Source organism: Telmatherina bonti, assembly GCF_933228915.1.
Source record: "Telmatherina bonti genome assembly, chromosome: 8".
Lineage (NCBI taxonomy): Eukaryota > Metazoa > Chordata > Actinopteri > Atheriniformes > Telmatherinidae > Telmatherina > Telmatherina bonti.
The window spans coordinates 15,171,316-15,194,445 of NC_136626.1; the positions used below are offsets into that span (position 1 = coordinate 15,171,316).

The following is a 23,130-nucleotide window of genomic DNA, read 5'->3' on the forward strand; positions in this document are numbered from 1 at the left end:
AAGCTGGCACAGCATGAACAGCATTTTACATGCTGATTAGTTTGTTTTGGCACAATCACTGCATGATAATTACTTCTCAGTGAGTGATATGGCTTAACATAATGAAGAACCATGTGTACAGTACAGTAGAAATTTAAATAAATAATAATACAGATAATCTGGGATCTGGTTCATGCAAATTTTGTCAAGTAACATTTAAACATTTACTTTAACCTATAACATTGAGAATTATTTTCCTTCTTTGCAGCCAATGGCTTTCAGACCAAAGCCAGTGAGGGTGGTGTTCAGAGGAAGCAGCTGCCGTACTCAGTGGAGACCCCCTATGGCTTCCACCTGGATCTTGACTTCCTCAAGTATGTTGATGATATTGAAAAAGGCAACACCATCAAAAGGGTCCACATCCAGCGCAGGGTGAAGGGACCACCTAAATTCAGCACTCTGCCAAGAAATTTCAGCCTTCCTGGACATGGAGTCAGACCTTCTCTTAAGGAAAAGGACAGTGCATGGTCGGGGACATCCACCTTGGGACCCAGGCCTAAATCCCGTGTCACAGAGGTCCAACAAATCTTTGACTTCAGAGCAAGCGAAGGCGGGACTCCTGGCCAGAGCAGCAGGGGGACAACCAGTCAAGGAACCGGATATGTTTCAACAAAAGCTAGAGATGAAGCAGGAGCAGGGTTTCGAGGTGTTGAAGACAAAGTTGCTGCAATTCAAAGTCGGCCGAATCTCCTCAGAGCGTCAAGCATGCCCATTACCCTCCAACAGCGTAAAGGTTCCGACTCAAGCAGCCCTGACTGCGCTGTGGGAACACCGGAAAATGGCTCAACAGAAAACATGTTCCGTCCTTCACCGGACGTAACAGAAAGACGGTGTCTTCCTCAGGATCGGGTGGGTCTGCACCAGCAGATTACAGTGGCACTAAAGCGGGTCAGAGAGCTGGAAGAGCAAGTCAAAACCATCCCAGAACTTAAGGCTCAGATTTGCTCTTTGAGAGAAGAGAGAGAGAAGCTGCTTCTTCAGATACAAGCCCAGGCTGAACTGCAGGTTTCCACAGCATCCTTTAAAGAAGCCTCAAGCTCTGATGCTGGGGCCAGTGGTCAATTACCAGTACGCAGGTCTTCGGAAGGGCTAAACTTATCTCAAACGCTTCAGCCCAGTGAAGGTTTAGGGGCTGCAGAGCGTGTCCCAGAAAAACAGTTAACAGTGAAAGGGGCACAAGGTGGGATGCAGGGACCTGAAGTTTTATCAGCAGACAGAGACACTTCCACAGCACAGCAAAAAACACTGCCATCAGAAAAACTACATAGTCAAAAGGAGAAATTAGAAAGTCCTCAGAAGTATCCAGAGCAGAAGATGCCACAGGACGTCGAAGGAAAGGATTTAACATCGCTTCAGGTGACGATAAAAGAAAAAGACACTAGCAGCAGTCAAGATCGTATCGCAGCAAAAGGCGGGAACATTGTGGAACAAGATGGAATGCAGAAGCTGCAGGAAAAATTAATGATACTAGAGGCAAAACTTACTCAGGCGAGCCAAGAACTGGAGAGAACAAATTCTCTGCTGAAGGAACAAATAGAGGAGAACAAAGCGAAAGAAGAGAGAATATTGAAACTAAGTGAAGGAATGAGGGTGGAGATCTGTAGCACACCATCGCTTGAGCAGCCAAGAAGACAAAGCATTGACACAGGAACGGTAACTGAAAGAATAGACTTTGTCAACCAGAAAACAGAGACAGAATCTCCTGGTACAGTCGATCAGGGGACAGATACTGATAGAATCTGTGTTGAAGTCTGTGTGCCCAAACCAAGGGCGGGTAGCATAGATCAGGGAACATTGACTATTCAAGTTGACACACATGATCAGGTGACAGAGATACAAACAGAGGCAGAGATGACAGCTGGGGTTTCTTCTCGACCCCGAGCCAACAGCATGGAACGGGGCACAATAACGGAGAGCATCGTCACTCAGGATCAGACAACTGAGACGCCTGTAGCTGAAAGGGTGAACCAAGTCACAGAAACGGAGGGAGAGACGGTGACAAACCATATACAGAGACCCAGAGCCAGCAGCGTAGACCGAGGGACAGAAACGGAAAGAGTGAACACCGTGGACAGGGTGACGGAGACAGAAGCAGCACAGAGGGCCGACCAGCAAACTGAAACAGAGACGGAAAGACGGCAGGACGACAACCCGGCCAGAGATACAGAGGCAGAGAGTCAAGCTAGCGCGAACGAAGATGTACCTACTGTGGTCAGTGAGGTAGAAGAAGATAATAAAACAAATGAAAGAATTAAAAAAGAAATAAGTGAGAGTGTGGTTGTGGAGGTTTCTACCGTGAGTTCAGTGACGACTGCTGAAGACAGGGTTGTGCAAACATTAGCGTCAGATGTAGACCAGACTGACATGTGTTCCAGCCTAGTTTCTGCAAGCAGAGACAGTCAGGCTGAAGTGAGCCCTGCACAAGCTGAATCAGCAATGAATGAGTTGAAGCCCATAAAGATTGTAGAAAAAGAAAGTGTTGCACCTCAAGAGGAAGCCTTGGAGGCCACAGAGAAGAAAGAATCAGAGGGACAGACTGTTTGTGCATCAACTAAAGAAACTGGGGTTACTGAGGCTGTTGTTAATACAGCAGATACCTCAGTTGTCAAGACAGCAGCACCTGTAAGACCACAGAGAGGCCGGAAGACCTCCGTGGAGCAGGCCCAGCCATCACCTCAGCTGCAGGCTGTACCTGCACGTCCTCGTAGGGCATCCAGTGACACTCAAGGCCAGCAAGCCCAGAAAAAAACTCAACCCCAGGCACAGGTTGCACCACAGCCTGTGGATCAATCTCCTGCACAGCACCATGAAGCACAAGAAAAGCATCAAAGCCCTTCTGTGTCTCAGGTTGAAGGCCACGGCCCGGTTAAGAAGCCTCCCGAGGAGACGAGTGAGAAACGGTCTAAAGCGCCGTCTCGGGCTAATACTCAGGGCCCTGCATCAGGTGCCGGTGAAATCCAAATCAGGCCAAAATCTAATCAAGTCCAGTCTCAGTCTCAAACCTCTGCATCTCGTCGGGATTCCAAAGAGCAGAAAGCACTACAGAGGGGATCCAGCGTATCTCACGCTGCTTCCACTCGAGTATCAGGAGAAGGAAAGACCCGCCCAACTCGACAGGTGTCGAGTGATGTCCAGCCTCAGTCTCAGGGCTCGCGTAGAACTTCCACTGAGGCTCAGACACCTTCCAAAGATGCCAGTGAGACACAGTCTCTCCGAAGAGGCTCCAGTGAAGCAGCTCCACGCCGTGGTTCAAGCGAAAGCCAAGCCTCACGTCGAGACTCTGGTGAGGCTCAGACTTCTCGCAGAGGCTCCAGTGAATCGCCAACATCGCCTGCAGCTTTGGGCCAAGTTGTAACACGGTTAACAGGGCTTCTTGGGGAGCAGTGGGCACAGCTCGGGAGCAGCTCTGGAGCCCAGCAGATGGTCAGTCAGCAGGAAAGCCCAGCCACTCAGAAACAAGCCACAAGCAAAAGACCAGAGGCAGGAAAAGGGACCTCTGCAAAGCCTGCAGGGAAATCAGAACCTGCAGCAACAACTGTAAAGCCAGCAGGGAAGCCTGCTCCCTCCAAAATGAGCTCTATTCAGAGTCAGCTGGTCAGCTCCCTCAGTGTCCTTTCTGCTTTCTACTCCCCAGGCCAGAAAGCAGCCGCTGCCAACAAACAGCAAGAACAAGGTAGGCATGAGGTTCATTTGTTTATCAGACTGTCTGAAAGCTGCTTACCTGACTGGAACAACAAACTGAATCTGTTCCCCTCCATATCACTTGTTATGCACCCTTTGCAAATAACTATATCTGGATGAACAACATGGAACCCTGTGAAATCTCTAAACACAGAGGAGTTTTATTATTAGTACGTTCACAGAGCATTCATTTCACTCACATAAAAAGCAGCAAATTTATCATTTCATGTTGGAAAATCTTATTATCACCCTGACAAAAAGTGACAAGCCTACAATATGCTGGGAGATCATAACAGCACAGGTTTTATACAGTGGATTTAAAACATTCTTCTCAAGTAACAAGCTTTCGACCAGGTCTTCACCATTAATGAATAACTAGCTGCAGTTCAGTTGGAAAGAAAAGAAAAAGTTGTATCTTTTTTTTTCTATTAAAAAATCTCTTATCTTGTTGCTATTTTGAATGATGTTGGTGTCTTGATTTAATGTCACATCGACGCATCAACACCAATTATTTTCAGTGACTTCCTGAAGGAGAAATGTTTGCTTTGCCATGGTTGGGCATAATTGTATTTTTTTCCCTCTCTCTGTCTTTGTCAGGCTTATTGATTTTAATTTTAGTCTGTCGTCTCTGTCCTCACACCCTCCTGCAAAGTTTGTCTCAACAGGAGGCTTCTGGCAGTGCCTTGTCTTTTTTTTTTTTTTCCTTCATCACTTGACACAAACCAATTTTCTGTTCAACGTATACAGCATGTTTATATTTAGCAGCGATGGCAGCACATTTTGTAGGTATTTATTTGCTTTATTTCCAAGATACAGAAACAGCTGGTTGTCACGTAGAAAGAGAGGAAAAAAGCTCAAGCTACCAAGCAGTTGTTAAACACATGGTTGACTGAAATGCTAGTGCACATCAAACGCCCATTTCTCATCCCACTCATGGTATGAAAACACACAATCACACAGGAAAGTGGAGCCATGTATTTCAACACTTACAGCACACTGTCAAGTGGACTCTCAAGAGCGGGCCGTCATACATTCATCAATAAAATCATGCCTCCCTATTTATCTCACTGCTATGTTTCTGGCTAGGAGCTTGGACTCTTGTACACACACAGCTATCACAGGGATATTTTTATGTTCAAAGTTCACGTTCAGTGCAGGGCGGATTGTGTGTGCATGCCTGGATTTATGTGTTCTCTTATAAATGCCAGTGTTTCTCTGAGGCTGCTGTCTTCTTCTTTAATTACCTTCTCAATTCTAGCATTCAGTTAATGATAAATTGACATCAAAACCACTGCTGTTGCACTAAGAGCACTCACTGCTAGCAGTTGTAGTCATCAGATTCATGTCCAGCTTTGGAGAATTGAGCAAATGAACACATTGTCAAACATCCCCGACACAGAGGAAAAGGTAAAGTCACACTGGTTTTCTTCCACTAGGAGTTGTTAAGAGGATCCATATAAGTGGCAAATGCATACAAAACACCCTCTCTCCATTACCATCTCCCAAGAGATAGTAAATCCATCAGCAGCATTCCTTTTTTGTGGTTGCTTTTGCTTGGATCTTCTTGGCTGGCAGTTTTTGGCCCAAAGCCACATCTTTGTACTTGTATAAAACATTTTCGATCTTCTGTACTATGTGCGCTTTCAGGCACAACTTAGACAGCCATACTGGGCTTAGAGCCAAGAGCCGTCAGCAAAAGAGCCCATGCGGAATCAATTATTGGCCAGTTACATACATAAGATCCGACAATGTCAAGGTTGTACATTGTCAGTAAGGTGTATAACGGTGACCTATGTATGCTTGGCAATGGGGGTTATGTATCTTCAGTTAAGTTAATCTTATTCAGTAGGTTTTCATCAAACACAATGATCTAATTTTTCTGCAACTGTCAGCATGCGAGTGACTTAGGATCCTTTTCAATACATGATTCATTTTCTTGTTTGATATTGATCTCTGACATTACTTTCTTTGTTGTCTTTTCTTAAGTGTGCAAACAACACTGTAGCTCCTCCTTTCTTTCCTTTCACAGTGTTTATTCCTAAACTATAATCCATACAAGTATGAATAGACTGAACAGTGTGTGTTTTAATATATAAAGGTGTACCTGTTGCATAGATTTGAGACAGCCACTGAAAGAGTTTGATCACCACAGTATTTTAATCTAGAACTTGGGATATCTAAGATGCATTTGCTGGTAGGTCACTGTGCTCTCACAGGGATGTGTGTCTTGATAAGAAAGATTTGTTAAATAAGGGGAAGACAACACATCATACATTTTAAAAGTAAACAAGAAAGCTATAAAATCAATTAAAAAACACACAAGGAGCCAGTAAAGAGATGCTAAGACCAAAGTTATGGTTAGAGTTCTTACAAACCAGTTAAAACATGAATGACTGAATCCTGAACCATCTGTAACCCAAACAGATGACTAATCTATATATTTAATAAAATGCTAATTTAAAGTTCAATATGATATCTCCACTGATATGCTTTTTGAACTTCCTGTCAAACATCCCACACATAATTTTAATAGCAGTGGAGTTCTATATAGCTAATGACCAGCAGATCTGTCAAGTTGATTGAATTTCTAAGCCAAATTAAATCATTAGAATTTTTTTTTTTTTATCAAACTGAGAGATTTAATTACATGCTGCCTTTAAGGTTACAAAGTCTGGCAATGTTTGCAGCGGATTATTGTTGTCTGACTTGATAAAATAATCAGCATAGATATCATCAACAAGCTAATGTTAAGGAGCATTACGCTTCATGAGAGTCGAATCGAAACGCAAAATATGGCAACACTGTTTAAATCTTGCCACAGAATGTAAACTCCACTGTATCAATGGCTGCAGATGTAAAAGAAAAGAAACAGCGGTGAAAAAGAAAAAAAATAAGAACTGTTTCCGTGTCTTTTTACATATCTCACAGGTCTCTAAAAATATTCATTAAAAAATATCCAGATATCCTATGTAAGTTTATCCTGCAGTATTTGATTAAAAAGCGAACATTAAATAGATGCAATGTGTTACATAGAGTATTCATTTTGGAATGACATAAGCATCAACAATGGCTGCATCCAACTGGGTTGTCAAGATTCTGTCTGGTGGTTCTGTGCAAACAAAACAGAAAATATAGAACAAATTTTCAGAAAACGAACAAAGAGAACAATAGAAAAGAGCCTTTTAAATAGCTTTGTAGTCACATTTTATCAGGTTTTTTTAGTCTATTTAGTTCCTCAGCGCATTTATAAATTCCGTTGCCAGTGATGGTGATATTTTTACATTTTCTATATATTCATCAGGTCTCAGTACTGGTTTTCATACAGGATTTTTATGTTTTGTTTTTTTTGAAAATGTATTTTATGTAGTTTTATGTAAGCAAAAGCAAACACCATGTTAAGCAATAATAAGGATTTAAACTGTGTTTAGCTATGAGGGAAATTTGGCAAACACACTCCTCAATTCCACAGAATCCTCACACTTTTTTTTTTTGTCTTTTTTATAAAAATCTTTTTCTCTCTCTCTGTCCTCTTCTTCACCAGGTCTCAAATCTATCATGAAGAAAGATGGGGTTGCTAACAAGCAGAGCAGCAAGGGAGCCAAGAAAAACCTCAAATTTGTTGGGGTGAACGGAGGGTAAAATCTTCTTTTTAATCTGCATCCAAACTTGTGTGATTTATGTGTTCATATGGACTCCAGTGTGGTCACATTTCATATTTTACAGACAAACTGGGGAGTTATATTCTTAGCCATCTTCTGTGCAGATATTTATTTAATGAATCTAATTGGATGTACTTGCATATTGAGTTAATCTAAAAAAAAACTATTCAATACAGCTTTTCAGATTAGTGATGTTTAGTGTGTTTTCTTGCAAAGTGTTTATTCAGTTGGATTGCTGATCCTTAAAGTACATCTTCTGAAATCATACACGGAAATAGAAACATTGTCTGAAGGATGATAGATCAGTTTCAGGGTTTTTTTTGTCTTTACTCACTGGTTGCTCATATAACAAAAACTGCACGGTTCTAGTTAAAATGCATCATTTGACCGCTGTAACCCCAAGTTCAGCTGTGTTCCCCAGAACAAGTCAGGCTTCACTGCTGTCTCTGCAGGAGTGAATGTGTGTTCTCAAGTTTTTAGGAGCCATGTGTACAGATGGTACAACTAATATTTCAACAAATATTACAGTCTGTGTGCAAATATTTGTACATGATGTACTGATCTATTTTACATGAAGCATTGAACGGCTTGAGGGACAAAGGTGCATCTTTAATGCCAGTTGATTTTGTTAACTGTCTGGTCAAATCAATCAATTTTCCACTATCTGCATAACTATGGAAATTTATTTAATTTTTTTTCATTATCTGTGCAAATGGGAGGATGTAGATGTTAAAAATACCCCCCCCCCCCCACATGCATACCCTCAATGCATATGCAACTACATGTAGACAGAAAGTAATTACTATCTATTAATCCTACTCTACTAGACTGCTGGTGTCCCCAAATGCTGTCGCTTATAATGGCAACAATTTTTCAAGAGCGGCCGTGAGCAACTCAATGGGTTGGATTGTGATTGATAGTTTACCCTTTCGGTGATCTATGAAGTTTCCAGGAATTAATATCTCATCCAGGAGGATTAGAGTCTACCTGTCAAATATAGTGTTTATTCATACATAAGGCAAATTAACAAGCTATCCATGACAATACAGTTACATATCATATTTTCATAATATAACAAAGATCGTAATCATGACTATGTTGCTAATAGACCTCTATTGTTGCTCTGTTCTAACCTGGAAACCACGATGAAGCCACTTCCTGCCAAACCTTCCACCAATTAGATGTCCTAAATTCATGGTGATGTTTAATTAAAAGCAGCCAAAGCTTGACAAGTGATAAAAGTTATGCGTCTGTCTGGGGGAAAAAAAAAAAAAAAAGGTCCTTAATGGCTGAGTAGAACCGAGAATATATTTTGGATGCACCAGTAATACTGGGTAGATAAACAGTAGTAGATAAATATTAGCAGAAATAACTGTAATGAAATGAAAAATACTTTATTAATCCCCAAAGGGAAAAATCCCCAAAGGTAACACCTGAAGGAAAAACTGTAGCAATGTTGTGTGTTTGCTTTCATCCCAATATTTTTTTATCCGAAAGCCAAGACTTGAGATGTGCATATGAGAAAAAGACTCAGTCACTGCTGATCTATATGTTATTTCTACAAAGTGCAGTTAGTAATAACTTTGATTTATTTTTTTCATTGGCCTTTATGGTCATATATGGATTAAAATATTCATTTTACATCCTTTTATTTTCATATATCGACAGTTGTATGTATGCTGTGTGTTGACTGTGCTTAAAAAGGTTGAGGTTCTACGTGCGTTTTTACAGTAAAGAAAAACCAGGCGCACCAAGGAACCTGTCTTTGCTCCTCTGGAATGCTGGGAATGCTGCGGCGCATGAGCGCTTCTTGTGTGGTTTTTCAGTGTGTGTATCTACAAATGATCATGAATCAGTGGCTTTCAGTGGGAGGCGTACCTGATCACAGGCCTCACAGAGGTGCCTTCATGATGCCCCTCAGTCATCACAAACGTCTATCTTTAAATACATGAACAGCTATTCCTGAACACTGAACAAAACAGTGCTTGTCCAGAGTTGCACATGTGTGTTTAAATATACATATAGGGTTTTATGTACTTGGTCAATCATTTAGTTGATGTGGCTTTCTGTACATCTAAACTCTACACATAGGTACTTTTAGGGAAGAAACCCAATCTGTGACGGATAAAAATGAAGTTTTCTTACTTTTAAGGTAAAGTTTAATAGAATAATATGAAAGTTTTCTTAAGTCTAGGTTTATAATTCTGCATATGTTCTCCTGACTGTATCCCTTTCTAAGCTATGAGACAACTTCCAGCGAGGAGTCCAGTGGAGACGAGAAGTCAAAAGTGGAGGTGGAGGAGGAAGATAGCTCAGAACCAGAGGCGGAGAAGGAAAAGAGTAAGGAGCCTGAGGAGGCAATGGAGATCCTGGGAGCAGATGCAGAGAGCAAAGCTGAGGGAGGAGGCACTGTGTCTGCAGAGAAGGAGGTGGAAAGAGGTCTGCTGGATCCAGAAGGCAGTCAAGATCTCCTGGAGGAGCAAGGAGATGGGTGAGACAAACACGGGCCTTTGTGTCGGGCTTATTGTGCCTGCTGAAGCTGCCAATGTTTTGACTTTTATCAGAGTTTTTTAATAAGAATTTCAAGAAAAGAGATTAATGACACAACATCCTGCATACAGTAAAATGAGTAAATAAGAAGCAACTTTACATTATCTGAGATGGTTTGTGCTTCATTACATATTCAAGATATTTATGTTGATAACAGTGTCTACATGTACATTTTAGTTAAGTAAGTAAGTAATCAGTTAAAAAAATACGGTTCAAAACAAGCTGATAAACTTCTATTACTGATATAAAATATCATGCTCAAATACTTAAATGCATCTTTTAAAATAAAACATTTTCCAGTGGTCAACATGATTTAAAAAAATAAAGTATAATTCATTGCAAACAACTTTACTTGTTGACTTATAGTATTGCAATCTGCTTGTTCACACAGCAGCAGGAACGAATATATTGCAAGATTAAGGAACCCTTTTTCACATGAATAGCTGCATATTGATCATATCTACCAGTCAGCACAGGCAGAGGAAGTATTACACCTGTAATTATGCATTTCTCCCACAAGTGCTTGTATCAAATATATTTGCAGTGAACACAATTTGCGGAGCTCATTAGATCACATACAGCATGGTGATGAAGACGTTGGTGCAGTCTGACAGGAACAACTCAGTGTTTCATATTTAGCTGTGTGTGTGAGTAAATGACAGGTGCCGGGATGTGCTTTAGTATGCATAGATCTACCACATCTGCAAAAAAAAAAACACATCCACTGAGATGTTGGCAGTAGCTTATTTTGGGGCTTTTTAGCTTGTTGTCTGCATGGATTGAGCACTTTTAGCACACAGAGGCTTTATGGGAAAACCGCTGTTAAGGTGGATGTTTTTGGTTTTTGTCAAAGTAACATCAACATAAATGCCAGGAGCCAAAGTTTCCCCAAAAGCATTGCACTGTAACCAGAAGCTATGTACATGCAAATCTGCACACCAGTATCTATTTATACTCACTACAATACTGCTAATATCTTGGCCGTATTCACACTCACATACACGATAAATCTCTACATTTTACATATACATACTCAATGTATTTTTTACCTTTTCAGCTTTTCAACGGACTGTACACGAGCACTTTTTCTCACAACAAGCTAAACTTGCACTAACTGATGTCTCAAAGCATCACATAGCCACTGTTTATTCCTTGAAGCGACAGCAGTCGGATATGAAAGCAAATAACTGATGATGTTGTCTTCCCTGCTACTGACTGATAGCTTCTCTGCCTCAGGTATGCAAGGCTCTGACTGACGGTCATGGTGCCAGGAGTAGATAGCTAGGAGAAGGCAGGACTTGTATTAGCTCATCATTCAGCACCTGTCGGATCATTCTTATGTGTGTACGTGTGTGTGTGTTAAGGCTAGAGGACAAGTACTTTACAGATTGTGACCCACTCAGGCTTATGCATTCGGCAATACAGAATTTGTATGATGGATAACCAGTTTAGGTGCTTTGTGGATATTATTGGACTGTGAATCAGTGCAGACTGTTACCACAGAGGTTTGCTTGAGCTCTGCATGTCAAACAACTGACTCATCTGTGAGCTGTAAAAGCTCTTGTCACATTTTTCTTATTTTATTTGTATTTTAGACTAAATTAACCCCAAATGAAGTGAAACATCTCTCATCCATATGGTTTTCCATATGCATTTCCACATAAAACTTTGGGGGAAAATCGTCTTTTAAAAACAACAGAAGGACCAGATGTGGAGTGTGCTGGTCGATTTGGAAATATGAAAGAATCTGAGCCAGAGTGAGAAAAAAAATCAAACATCTTCTTAGTTTGCCTCTCTTTTTTCTTTCTTTCATTTTAGGGAAAAAGTTGACAAAGGATTTATCGATGCCTGCTTGTATGTAAAGGACCGTATGGAAGAGGTTTCCTCGCCAGATAAAGAGATGGTAAGAATATTCTGAATCAAATACATACTGACTCGGCTGTTAAAAGTTATACGCTTTAACACCCAGAACTTCAGATTTCAACCTGGATTCTACAACAGAATAGAAAAATACTTTTTAATAAAAAAAAAAAGAAAAAAAGTCAAGTTTGTATTGACTCTCTTTTGTCCCAGATGCTTTTTTAAATTTTATATATTATCTCTCCTCTGTTTCTCTTCAGCGTCAAGTGCTAGTGGTGCTCTACCAGGAGTGGTTCAGAGTTTCCAGTCAGAAAGACTCGCAGGCAGACACTGTTAGATTATACCTGCGACAAGTGGGATTGACCACCCCCACTCTCCTGCCATATGTTGTTAACTTGACAGATGGGAATGGAAATATGGCTCTCCACTACAGTGTGTCACACTCTAACTTTCCTGTGGTAAAACTGCTGCTAGATACAGGTAATATGCAATGACACATACAGCTACAGTGACAACTAAACTGCAAGCAGATTAATATTCATCTGGGAACAGATTGCTGGCTAATTCACTCCTCGTGCTTGTGTCCAGGTCTATGTGAAACAGACAATGTGAATAAAGCCGGCTATACTCCAGTGATGCTGGCTGCGCTGACTGCTGCTGAGAGCCCCGATGATCTGGAGGTGGCGCAGCAGCTGCTGAAGCTGGGGGATGTCAACGCACGATCCAGACAGGTAGTAATACTTTGCATTATATGCTTAAAGTGAAACATGGATTGTCCCAATTTCCCCGAATGTGGAAGAATTTGTCGGGTTGTGTAAGAGGTGTTATTATGTTAAAGCATGTTGCATTTCAGGAGCACCAAGTCTAGAGATTAAATAAATCCTCCAGGGGAATCGGGGATCATTAAAAAATGTTTATGGTGTAAGTGGGTTACTTTGAAGCAATAGATGCAGTTATCATTTTTTCCTCAACTGCAAGGATGACTTTGGTGGATGCTTGAAGGGATTTGTAAAGGAATAAGACAGAATTTTTATTGAGGTCACATAAACTCATGTATTTATAAATGAACTTTGAGGTTGTTTTTTTTTTTTTTTTATCTGAAATTTTCTGTTCAGCAGGAACATCTGTGTGCAAGTTGACGTTAAAGATTATCTTCTATTCAGCATTGTTTAATTGACCTGTTTTATGGAGTTTTCTGTTTCCAGATGGATACCAAACATGTGATGCTCACACAAGCCCCAAACTAATCAGGCAAAGCCAATCATTGTGGATATACAGTATAAGCATAAATACTATTTTGGGTCATTTATTTACAGATAGATATTATTGTTTGTTCCATGTCTATAAACCTAAGGATTATGTGTCTTTAGTCTTTATGCATAATAACCATGAACAAGTAGATGAAAGGTTTTATGTAAAGAAACTCAATTCTGAGCTTAATAATGCATCTCTAAATGTGTATCATGGTTTTATCAAAGGAGATTCCTGAGCATCTCATAAAAAAAAAGTTTCTTTTTTCTTCTGCTTGGAAAAGTCTTATGAACATCTGCGTTTGCATTCCACAAATCAGTACTTGTTGCAGATTGTGCAGAAAAGGCGTAAAAGAATCTTCACACACTCCAACAGCAAAGTGTGTAATGGTTAGTAAAGACAATAACTATCTAGATATCATTTGAAAAAAACATTTGTTGTGAGATTTGACCACAAATGGGTTCAACTGAGAAGTTCTGTTCCATTTGTGAATGAAAGCAGTGGCACCAAAACCAATGCTGTCACTGTGAACCAATGAGGTGGATCATACAAGTGAACGCTTGAGGCTGAACAGGAAGATCTGTATTGTATCTATAATTGTTATTTTTTATATATATATATATATATATATATATATATATATATATATATATATATATATATATATATATATATATATATATATATATATATATATATAACACTTAAATCTAATTCACTTTTAATTTTAGACTTTATTTACCTGAATCGGTTTGCATTTTACTTTTGGTCTGTATTTTGTTATTTTACATTGTAGTTGTAGTTATCAGATACATAAAAAAAAAAGAAGGAAAACAAGAAACAACAAACAAAACCTGAATTTCTAAAAGTCAGGATTTTTTCAGGAATCTGAGCAATGGTTATTGGAAACTTGTTGTAGCACCTGGAGGCCACATCGGATACTAAACCAAAATTTGACTTACAGTTCCCTTAAAGATATGTGGGGAATATTTAAGGTTAAGTTTTCGAGAGATAAATAACATTTTTGTTTTATTCATTTAATTCTGTTTTCTGAATCTACATTTAGAATTCATGTGAACTGCAATGTTGCATGCACATGCACATATGCAGAAATATAAAACATTAGGGAATTACAAACCCTCAAACTATGGTATGTTATCACTTCCATTTCCGTCTTTTTCCCTTTTCCTTCTAAGAATGAACCAGTCGTCATCCATATCTTCTCCCCATATCTGCCTTCTGTTAAACTCTAATTCCAACCAGTTTTTTTCCTCTCTTCCTCCAGGCAGGCCAGACAGCCCTCATGCTAGCGGTGAGCCATGGTCGCGTTGCTATGGTAAAGCTGCTCCTGAGCTGTGGTGTAGATGTGAACGCCCAGGACCGTGAGGGATCTACAGCACTGATGTGCGCCACTGAACACGGTCACACACACATTGCCAGTCTACTGCTGGAGACAGGCCGCTGTGATACCAGCCTCACTGATAAGGTATGTTGTTTGACTTTGAAGTTATTTATTTTTAAGTTAAATGATGGTGTTTAAAAGGCTATTTTATCAAAATACAATATTTTATTTCAATTTAAAATAAACTGTAGACTGGAAACTAAAAAAAAAAATGTTTCATTATCATAATAATAATAAACTCTAACTACACTCCAGTGAAAGCAACACATTACTGCATTCCAAAAGCAAGACAGTGATAAATCCCTTGTATGCATTATCAGGCATGCCTTTTATGCATAACCCCACATGTGCAACACATCAAGACAAGACAAGCACCCAAAGACTTTTGCACTGTTACTCCACAGCCAGAGTGATGCAGAAGAGTCCAAAAGCTTTAATCAGAACAGAAATCAACAACAACTTGAAAAAAGTACCGCATGTGGTCATGGACTCCCACATTTCATGAAATCACCATGACACTCTTCATGTCACACACTTATTTTCTTACAGAGAAAAATGTATTCACAACTGATCATGTTGTGCAAGATTTACCTGCTTTACAGATTCTCTTAGAAATGTTTTCTTTTTCATCAAAACAGCCACCAGTGACAAATCTTGCATCTTTATAGATAAATATCCCAAGAAAAAATGTCGTTTTCCACAAAAGCCTCTCGTAGCCTGCTTGTCCAACAAGTCTGCTGAATTTAGTCAAGACAGAACAACTGAGCTGAACCACCAGCCTCCTGCATGAGGGTTCACACTTTCTGCAACTGAAATGAGTGTTATCTACTCTTGTCTGTTATTGTATTTACTATCACACCAATGATTAGTGAAATGATCACAAAGACATGCTGCAAGACAGATGCAGCAGGTTATGAATATTGCTGCAGAACACTGCCCGTGCTGTCAGCTTGGGATATTTACAGCTCCATTATATTTGATTAATGTCTTCGTGTCAAACACACAAGCCCTCTTACACCGTAAAGAGATGGGCTTGCAAGTGTTTGTGTTTGGAGAGGTTTGCTCTCTCAGTTGCAGGTTAAGGAGGGAAGGGCTCGAGGACAGAAAACCCATTTGTCATAATTGCAGGTGGATGACTTCAGTGCTTGATAGCTTCAGATGCGAGCCGTTCTGGCTGCATACTTAGTTAAACAGTTAAAATTGGATTATTTGCAAATTGTTTACCTTAAATGACTTACAAAGCAAACACGATAACGTCTTAACTTTATTTTAAATTCAAAATAATTAGTTTTTAGTGGTCATGTAGAATACAACTGAATGATCCAGATGACAAACCATCATTGAATTACAGCTTTATATTTAAGCAGATGTGTGCTTGTTCACATGGGTGGATCAATGAATACTCAAAGATATTGTTAATAATGTCTTAGTTCTATAATTCCAGTGTTGGTTATCCAAACTGGATTCAGAATCTATTTAGTTATGTTATGGCGAAAAATGCTCAAACAGAATAGTTTATTTTTATGCCATGGCACATTATTTGTTTGAATAAAACTGATACTTGCAGTGGGAATTTCTTTCCATTTTCCAATTTTTTTCCTGCTTATTCTAGGTTTTTATTTGTTGCATAAAAACGAAGAAATCATTGTACTGATATTGTCAAACCAAGATTTCGGAATAAACAGAGGACACTAAAAAGTCCAATCTCGGAAGTAAATTCTTCTTTAATATCTCTCCCCGACCTCATAAGGAGAGAGGTCAAACAGACCATCCTCTAAGGTCTTCCTTCATATTATCCAATAAAGGTTTAGCATTTAAGTCAAATATTTCATTGGAAATTTCTGTGTGATACAACACTGCTCAAAACTGTAAAAGGGTTAAAATGAGTTATTCCAGTTGAACAGTTTTATTCATTACACAGTGGAATGTTTTGAGCTCATAATATCATTAGAACAATCAGTGAAAATTAAAACTAACTCAACCCATTCGAGGTCTGGCTTCAAGTTTATAAGCAGAAACATCAGATCACACACTGACCCAACATCCATGGAAATTCCTCAAGACAATTTAAAAAAAGAGATTGATAAATGTGTGTGGCTTCTACGTGCCTGTATGCGCTCCCCACAAGGTCTGGGCATGCTCCAGATGTGATGACAGATGTTGTCCTGAGGGCTGTCCTCGCAGACCTGGATCAGGGCATCAGTCAACACCTGGACAGTCTGTGGTGTGACATGGCAGTGGTGAATGGATTCCGGCAAGATGTCCCAAATGGGCTTGATTGGATTCAGGTCTGGTGAACAGGCAGGCCAGTCCATAGCATCAATGTCTTCGTTAATCAGAAACTGTTGACACATTATCCAGCCACATGAGGCTGAGTGTTGTCCTACATTAGAAGCAACCCAAGTCCCACTGCAGCAGAATATGGTCTCTGATTTGCACATGGAGGTCTCTACCTCCATTTGAGCCACTCCATTCCATGCTGCAGGATGTTGTAGGCAGCAGAACATTCTCTACGGCATCTCCAGACGTCTGTCACATCTGCTCTGATTCGTGAAGAGCACAGTGCCACTGGCAAATCTGCCAATCCTGCACATTGTTGGACAGTGAGCACAGGCCCCACCTGTGGATGTTGGGCCCCCATGGAGTCCATTTCTAACAGTTTGAGCTTAGTGCCCTGATAGAGACCAGTAGGCAGTGCTCCTCTTGTTCCTCCTTGCACAAAGACGCAGATATCGGTCCTGCTGCTGGGTGGTTGTCCTCCTACAGCTTCCTTCACCTCTCCTGGTGTGTCTCCTGGTATCTCCAACATGCTCTCCACATTGTGCTCTGAGACACAGCAAACCTTCTTGTCACAAATTGCCCTGATGTGCCATCCTAGATGAGCTTCATCATGCGGACAGATTCTGTTGCAGATCCCACCTCGTGTTACCTGTTATGGTGAGAATGCAAACATGACCACAAATTGGCCCAAAAGAACGAAGACGGGGAAATGACCTGTGGTCACCACTTGCAGGACCATTCCTTTGTAGGGCTCTCATTTCCTTCTGTTGTGTGTTCCATTTGTACAACAGCAGGTGAAATTGATTCACAATCAATGTTACTTCCTAACTGGACAGACTGATATCCCAGAAGTGTGACTGACAGTTACATGGTGATAATTATGTGTTTCCTTTATTATTTGAGCAGTGTGCATTTTAAAGTCAATTATGAATAGCTATACTTTTGTGTCATTTTTTAAATAACTTATATGACCTTGTAATTTGTCTTTTTTATCTGTAAAGCCTCCTTAATAACTTATTTCCTGATACTAAATCCAGCTTTTCTCACAATGCTATGAGGGCAGGTGCAGCACTAGCATAACCAGGGAATGTATGTTTAAACTAACACAGCACTGCCACATGGAGGATCCACACAGTCACTGCAGCAATTCTTTGATATAAAGCCTGCATAATGTCTCTTTTCTCCCCAGAATGGTCAGACAGCTCTAGCGGTGGCGGAGGCAGCTGCACACCAAGACATCATTGACCTCCTGAAGGCCCATGCATCTGAGCCCACATCTACTACAGATCTTCTCTGAACCTGAGTCCTCGGAATCATTACTGCTTGATAACCCATAATCCCTCCCTTTCCAGGCCATCTTTAAAAACAACAAATGGGGGGAAGGGGCTTAAATAAAAACACAACCCAAAAAAAATCTACACAAAGTTGTCATAATACATTTAAACCTTTGCGATTGAAGCAATTTTCCTCATATCTCTGCTAGCATGCCTTATGGATGTTTGTGGATATGCTGCATCAACAGCTTCAGTGTTAAAAGGTGGTGGAAGAGTTGATCAGACATTACCATAGCAACAATTGTGACTGATAGCATTTCAAGCAGGACACAGGGTGAGAATATAAAGTAGGACAAGTGGCGGACACACTTGGAACTGCTGCTTCTTATCATCAGCTAACTCTCAAAGCAAAATACTAAGCACATGATCTACCTTTCAGATATAATACTAGATATACATGAGTTTTATTTTCTTTTTATGACATTATTCTTTTCTTATTTGGACATAAGCCATTATTGAGAACATACTATAAGTAGAATGCTATTCTAACAAATTATAATGAAAAAAAAAAAAAAAAGAGACTATTTTCTACTGCACTTTTTAAAATTGTGTTAGTGTACAATAAATAGTAGTCTATAATTAGAGTGTTCAGAAGAAACTATAATTCCAGATGTATTCATTCACTTTATCTACTAGATCTCCAGAGTGACCATGTTTATCCCATGTGACTCATGAGTAATCATGTTTCAGTTAATAAACAATAAATAGTTTCTCCTGAGAAAAAAAAAATGTTTATGTTGGGCACAAATTTAATTATTTTTTTGTAATGACATTATAACTCAGCTGAAGAAAGACAAAAGTCTTCTCTTTAGAAGATTGTATGAAGCATAAGAAGCTGCATGCCAATACAGTTACTCCCCCTACTGGCTGTCTTATGTATAGTTCTGCAGAGCAGTATGTTGTAATACTGTCTGTTCTCATGTCTCTCTGTCTCCGTCCTTAAATTCAGATGAAATGTATGCCTTGTTCGCCTGCTTGTTTGAAATCCAATCATGTATGCAACTGCTACAAAATGCACAATGAATGTCAGGCTGGCTGTGAAACATTCCAGAAAAGAGAAAATGTAGCAAGTTTAACCGAACCGGCATGGAGCACAGGACTAACACTCGGGCTGCCACTGGATGAGACAGACATCAGAAGCAGTCTAGATGTTTTAACTATGTGTGACTAAAGACTTTACCTAATCTGATCACCTTTGTATTTGGATTGCCAAGAACAGCTTATCCTATTATCTTTATGTTTCACAACTGAAATATAAAAATCCATAAAAAAAAAGAAGCAATATGAAATAAATACTACCTTATCTGACAAACTAGGTAGGAGTGCATGACACTGATCTAGCCTTAATCAGACAACATTCATCTATTCTGGACATTATCTTTAGTTCCCAGGAAGTCGGGTCATCGTCTGTCTGCACCTGTGTTCTGTAAGGCCTGTAAAGGAGAAGCAGTGGTCTTATAAAATGTTTACAACTCCACATTCCTCTCTGTTGTCACAGCAGATGCCAATCAGCTGAATAAGTTTACATACAATGAGGAGATGAGGCGAACAGACAAGTTTATCAAACAGAACATCAAATTAGGACATGCATTTAGTTCAGTGTTGACTCCTGCTCTTCCTCATTAGAAAATGATAGCATAATAGTTCAGCGTGACTTTAAAATGAGACTTTTTAACCCATAAAGATAGATGAAAAATCTTATAGTAAGACTTATTTGTCCCTTTAACAAAATGCAATATAAGAAAGTACCCCATATTTTCAAAAATATTTACAATTTATTACCATATGATATGTCAAAATGTTTATTTTGTAATCTTCTGCGTTCTAGTGTCCATTAAGGGGCAGAAGACAAAAATCTGATTGTGTTCCACAGGATTTTGAGCAAATTTTGTACCATAAATTAATGCTAAATGTCTCAGAAGCTGTGTGTATCATATTTGTCACTCTAGGCTCTTATGGGTTAATGGGGTAAAATCAATTTGCAAAAGACACTGAAGGCAAATTAAATGAAAACTGCCATAAATGTGATCAACAGGAACCTCGTCTACATTTGAACTCGCAAACTTTGCAGAGACAAAACTCCCAAAAACAATTAAAACCACTAAACATTTATAACATGTTTTTAAATGGACAGAACTCATCAGTTGTGCTTATAGCTGGAATTTTTATTTGTGGCCATTTTGATTAGTCAGTTGTACCATGCTGTCTTATAGCTAATATTTTTTAAAAATTTTTAAGTGTGATCTCATCACTGTATCTACATCCGTGATCTGCCATTCCCAAACACTCAGTGGAAAAATGTGACTGTAAAAAGAGAACTAATACATAATACATAAGGTATGTTTCTTATATGGAGCTTTATACACATCCTTTTTTTATTTTGGTTTTTTATTTGTAGCTTCGTCACACTGTAGCAAACATTTTCTCAAGAGTGATGCTGCATTTACAAAACATCAGTTATTCTGAGTTTTAACTCTGTGCTGCACATCTGGTCATAACTGATTGCCTGTAAAATAGAGAACAAATATAAAAGTGTGTACCTTCCCACATGTCAAACAGCCAAGGGATGGTCAGCGCTGTGCTGAGATAAGTATCTGGTCTATCTGGTCTTCCGTGCCTACACATAAGATCTTTATGGAAATCTATATGTTTAATCCAGTGTGATCCAGATGTTAAAATATTTCACATCTGGCTGATCACCAAAGAACTAAGATCAAATATGTTTTACATTGGGTTAGATATATGTATTTTATCTGTTTCTGTAAATCCAGCCAAATACATGTACATACAGTATTGTGAAAAGTATATAACAAGTATTGTCTGACAGTCTAAAAATAACCTTACATATTTATTCTAAATACTATATTTTTATCATATATAATAAACTTATGTATGCATGGACAATATCCACGTGATACTACTCAATGGGATTTTGGATTATTGAAAAAAAAAAAAATCCCTAATGATGTGATTATTGACTTAACTTTGACTGGTTGGGTGTTTGTAGTACATGCGTGATTTGATGAGGTTGTGGAATGTCATGTGCCCTTAATGCTACTTTTGACATTTGCAGGGAAATTGTAAAGAAACGCTGACACTGATAAGCTATGAGGGTAACATCTCCCTTGTTTGAATACCAGTCTGACTGTTGGTGTCTAATCATATGACGGAGTCAAATGTAACAATCTGTACCTCTCTGTAATATTCTGTGTGGAACAAGCGTGTATCTTACAAAGCAGAGAACTACTTCTAAATAAAACGTTGAAAATACTTAACTATTTCTGTCCCAGTCATTTGCTGCCTATCATCACATAAACATACTGAATCTTAACTCTATTTCCTCATCACCTGATTTTACAATGAAGTCACGTTTTCTATGCTCAGGTTTAGTTTTTCTTATATTTCTTGGATAACTTAATGACTAAATATGTCCTCTTGAGTTAATTCTCTTCCAGATTCCAGACCTCAGTGATCAACCCAAGCTCTCTAAGCTCACCATTATGCTGAACCCTTCTCTCTGTTTCTCTTCTTATTCTCTGAAATAAACTATGTTTCACTACATGGACAACAGTAAACATCAGTTCTTTGGCTTTCTCTTTGTCTCCTTTTTTTTGTTAGTTTTTATTTTGCATTAAACTGTCTTGAAATGTTAATCTAAATTAGAACTTGATGTTTCCTCTATAACACTTAATTATTAAATGGGTGTTTTGATCCAATTTTCTGAGCAGTCCTGTAAAATAAATACCATCTTTTGAAAATATTTGGGATTAGAATTTCTTTGAAATATTGACTGAAAAAGGTGAAACACTTAAACAAATGACTAAAGTTTAAAAGGCTTCTGTCATTAAGAAAAGATAAAAAAAAAAAACAGAACAAAACATTGTAATGGTTTTATAAACTCAGGTCAGACTTTGGTGCCATGTTAAACATGCAATCTTCATCCATTCTACTTCAGCACTGATTTGATTCCCATTAATCTAATCCCAGAAATTTGTTACTGTTGTGGTACATGGGGCATCATCAAGGTGGGATCGTAGAAGCTATCCAGGCCCTCAAAAAGAAAAGATAAGAAAAAAGAAAAGAAAAGAGGGAAAGAAAACTTGTGGATGTTGTGATGGATCCTTTAAGTAAACCCACATGCTGGAGGCTGGTGGTAAGAAAATTTATTCAAGTTTTTAACATACTTTCTGGAAATGAAGCTGTGCTTCGGGAACTGTAAGAAAGGGAGCAAAAAACAAATAAAATAGAAACAAATAATCTTATTGAAAACAGCAAAACAGACGAGTAAAAAGGCTGATTATGATAGTGTGTGTCAACAGCGGATTTCACAACCGGTGAGAACTGGTGGAGGTGATATGGTGAGTCCAGTATAAACAAGCAACAGTTGGTGGGCTGAAGCTGCGCTAACAATAGAAATGTAGTAAAGAAGGAATGTTTGATATTGTTTTGTTTTTTTTAACAGATATGCGATATACTGATTTTGCTAATTTTCTGACACTCAACTAATCGAAACGAATCATTTTGGAACAAGGTATGCTAATCAGATATCTGGAAAACTACATGACATCAAATATATTTTGTCATTCAGAGTTAAAGAAGACTTAGCTGAAGAGTTTGACAAATACAATGGGCATGTTGTGTAAAAGTTATGTCCTAAAAAAAGGAAAAAAACCAAGACCATTCATTTTCAATATTACATTTTTAAAATCAATATTGGTATGCTGATGATAATGGACACCTCTTAAGTAAAGTATAGCCTGTTAGTAACCAAAAGTGTAGTAATAGTATCACCGACAATACTCATCCTGTCCATCATGTTTTTCCATTCCTGCCTTTGAAAGATGCAAAAGGGTTTTGATTTGTCTTTGGACTTGCCTGGACTTGAAAAACACTTTTCATATGTTTATGCACCTTAATTATAGTTTAGACTTTTTTAAGTTTACAAACTGAAAAATATTCTTACCTGTACATGTGTGGAGGAGAGTGTGATAGCATCTCAAGGAGATTTGTTGTAAATTCTTCTTTGTTTCAATGCCATTCAATTGGAGTGTGTGCATGTCAATTGATGAATGTG

The 23,130-nt window shown here is 38.8% G+C and overlaps 1 protein-coding gene across 1 annotated transcript in view; it reads left to right on the plus strand.

The window, feature by feature from the left end:
- Positions 1-18,019, plus strand: part of kank4 (KN motif and ankyrin repeat domains 4) — a gene marked incomplete at its 3' end in the record, with an annotated part of 75,241 nt that extends 57,222 nt beyond the window's left edge. Inside the window, exons 3-10 of the mRNA XM_079244612.1 lie at positions 248-3,712; positions 7,262-7,355; positions 9,619-9,870; positions 11,748-11,832; positions 12,050-12,269; positions 12,378-12,520; positions 14,326-14,526; positions 17,912-18,019. Coding sequence (XP_079100738.1) covers positions 248-3,712; positions 7,262-7,355; positions 9,619-9,870; positions 11,748-11,832; positions 12,050-12,269; positions 12,378-12,520; positions 14,326-14,526; positions 17,912-18,019 — 4,568 coding nt within the window. The remainder of the gene's footprint in view (positions 1-247; positions 3,713-7,261; positions 7,356-9,618; positions 9,871-11,747; positions 11,833-12,049; positions 12,270-12,377; positions 12,521-14,325; positions 14,527-17,911) is intronic.
- Between the last annotated feature and the right edge of the window lie 5,111 nt (positions 18,020-23,130).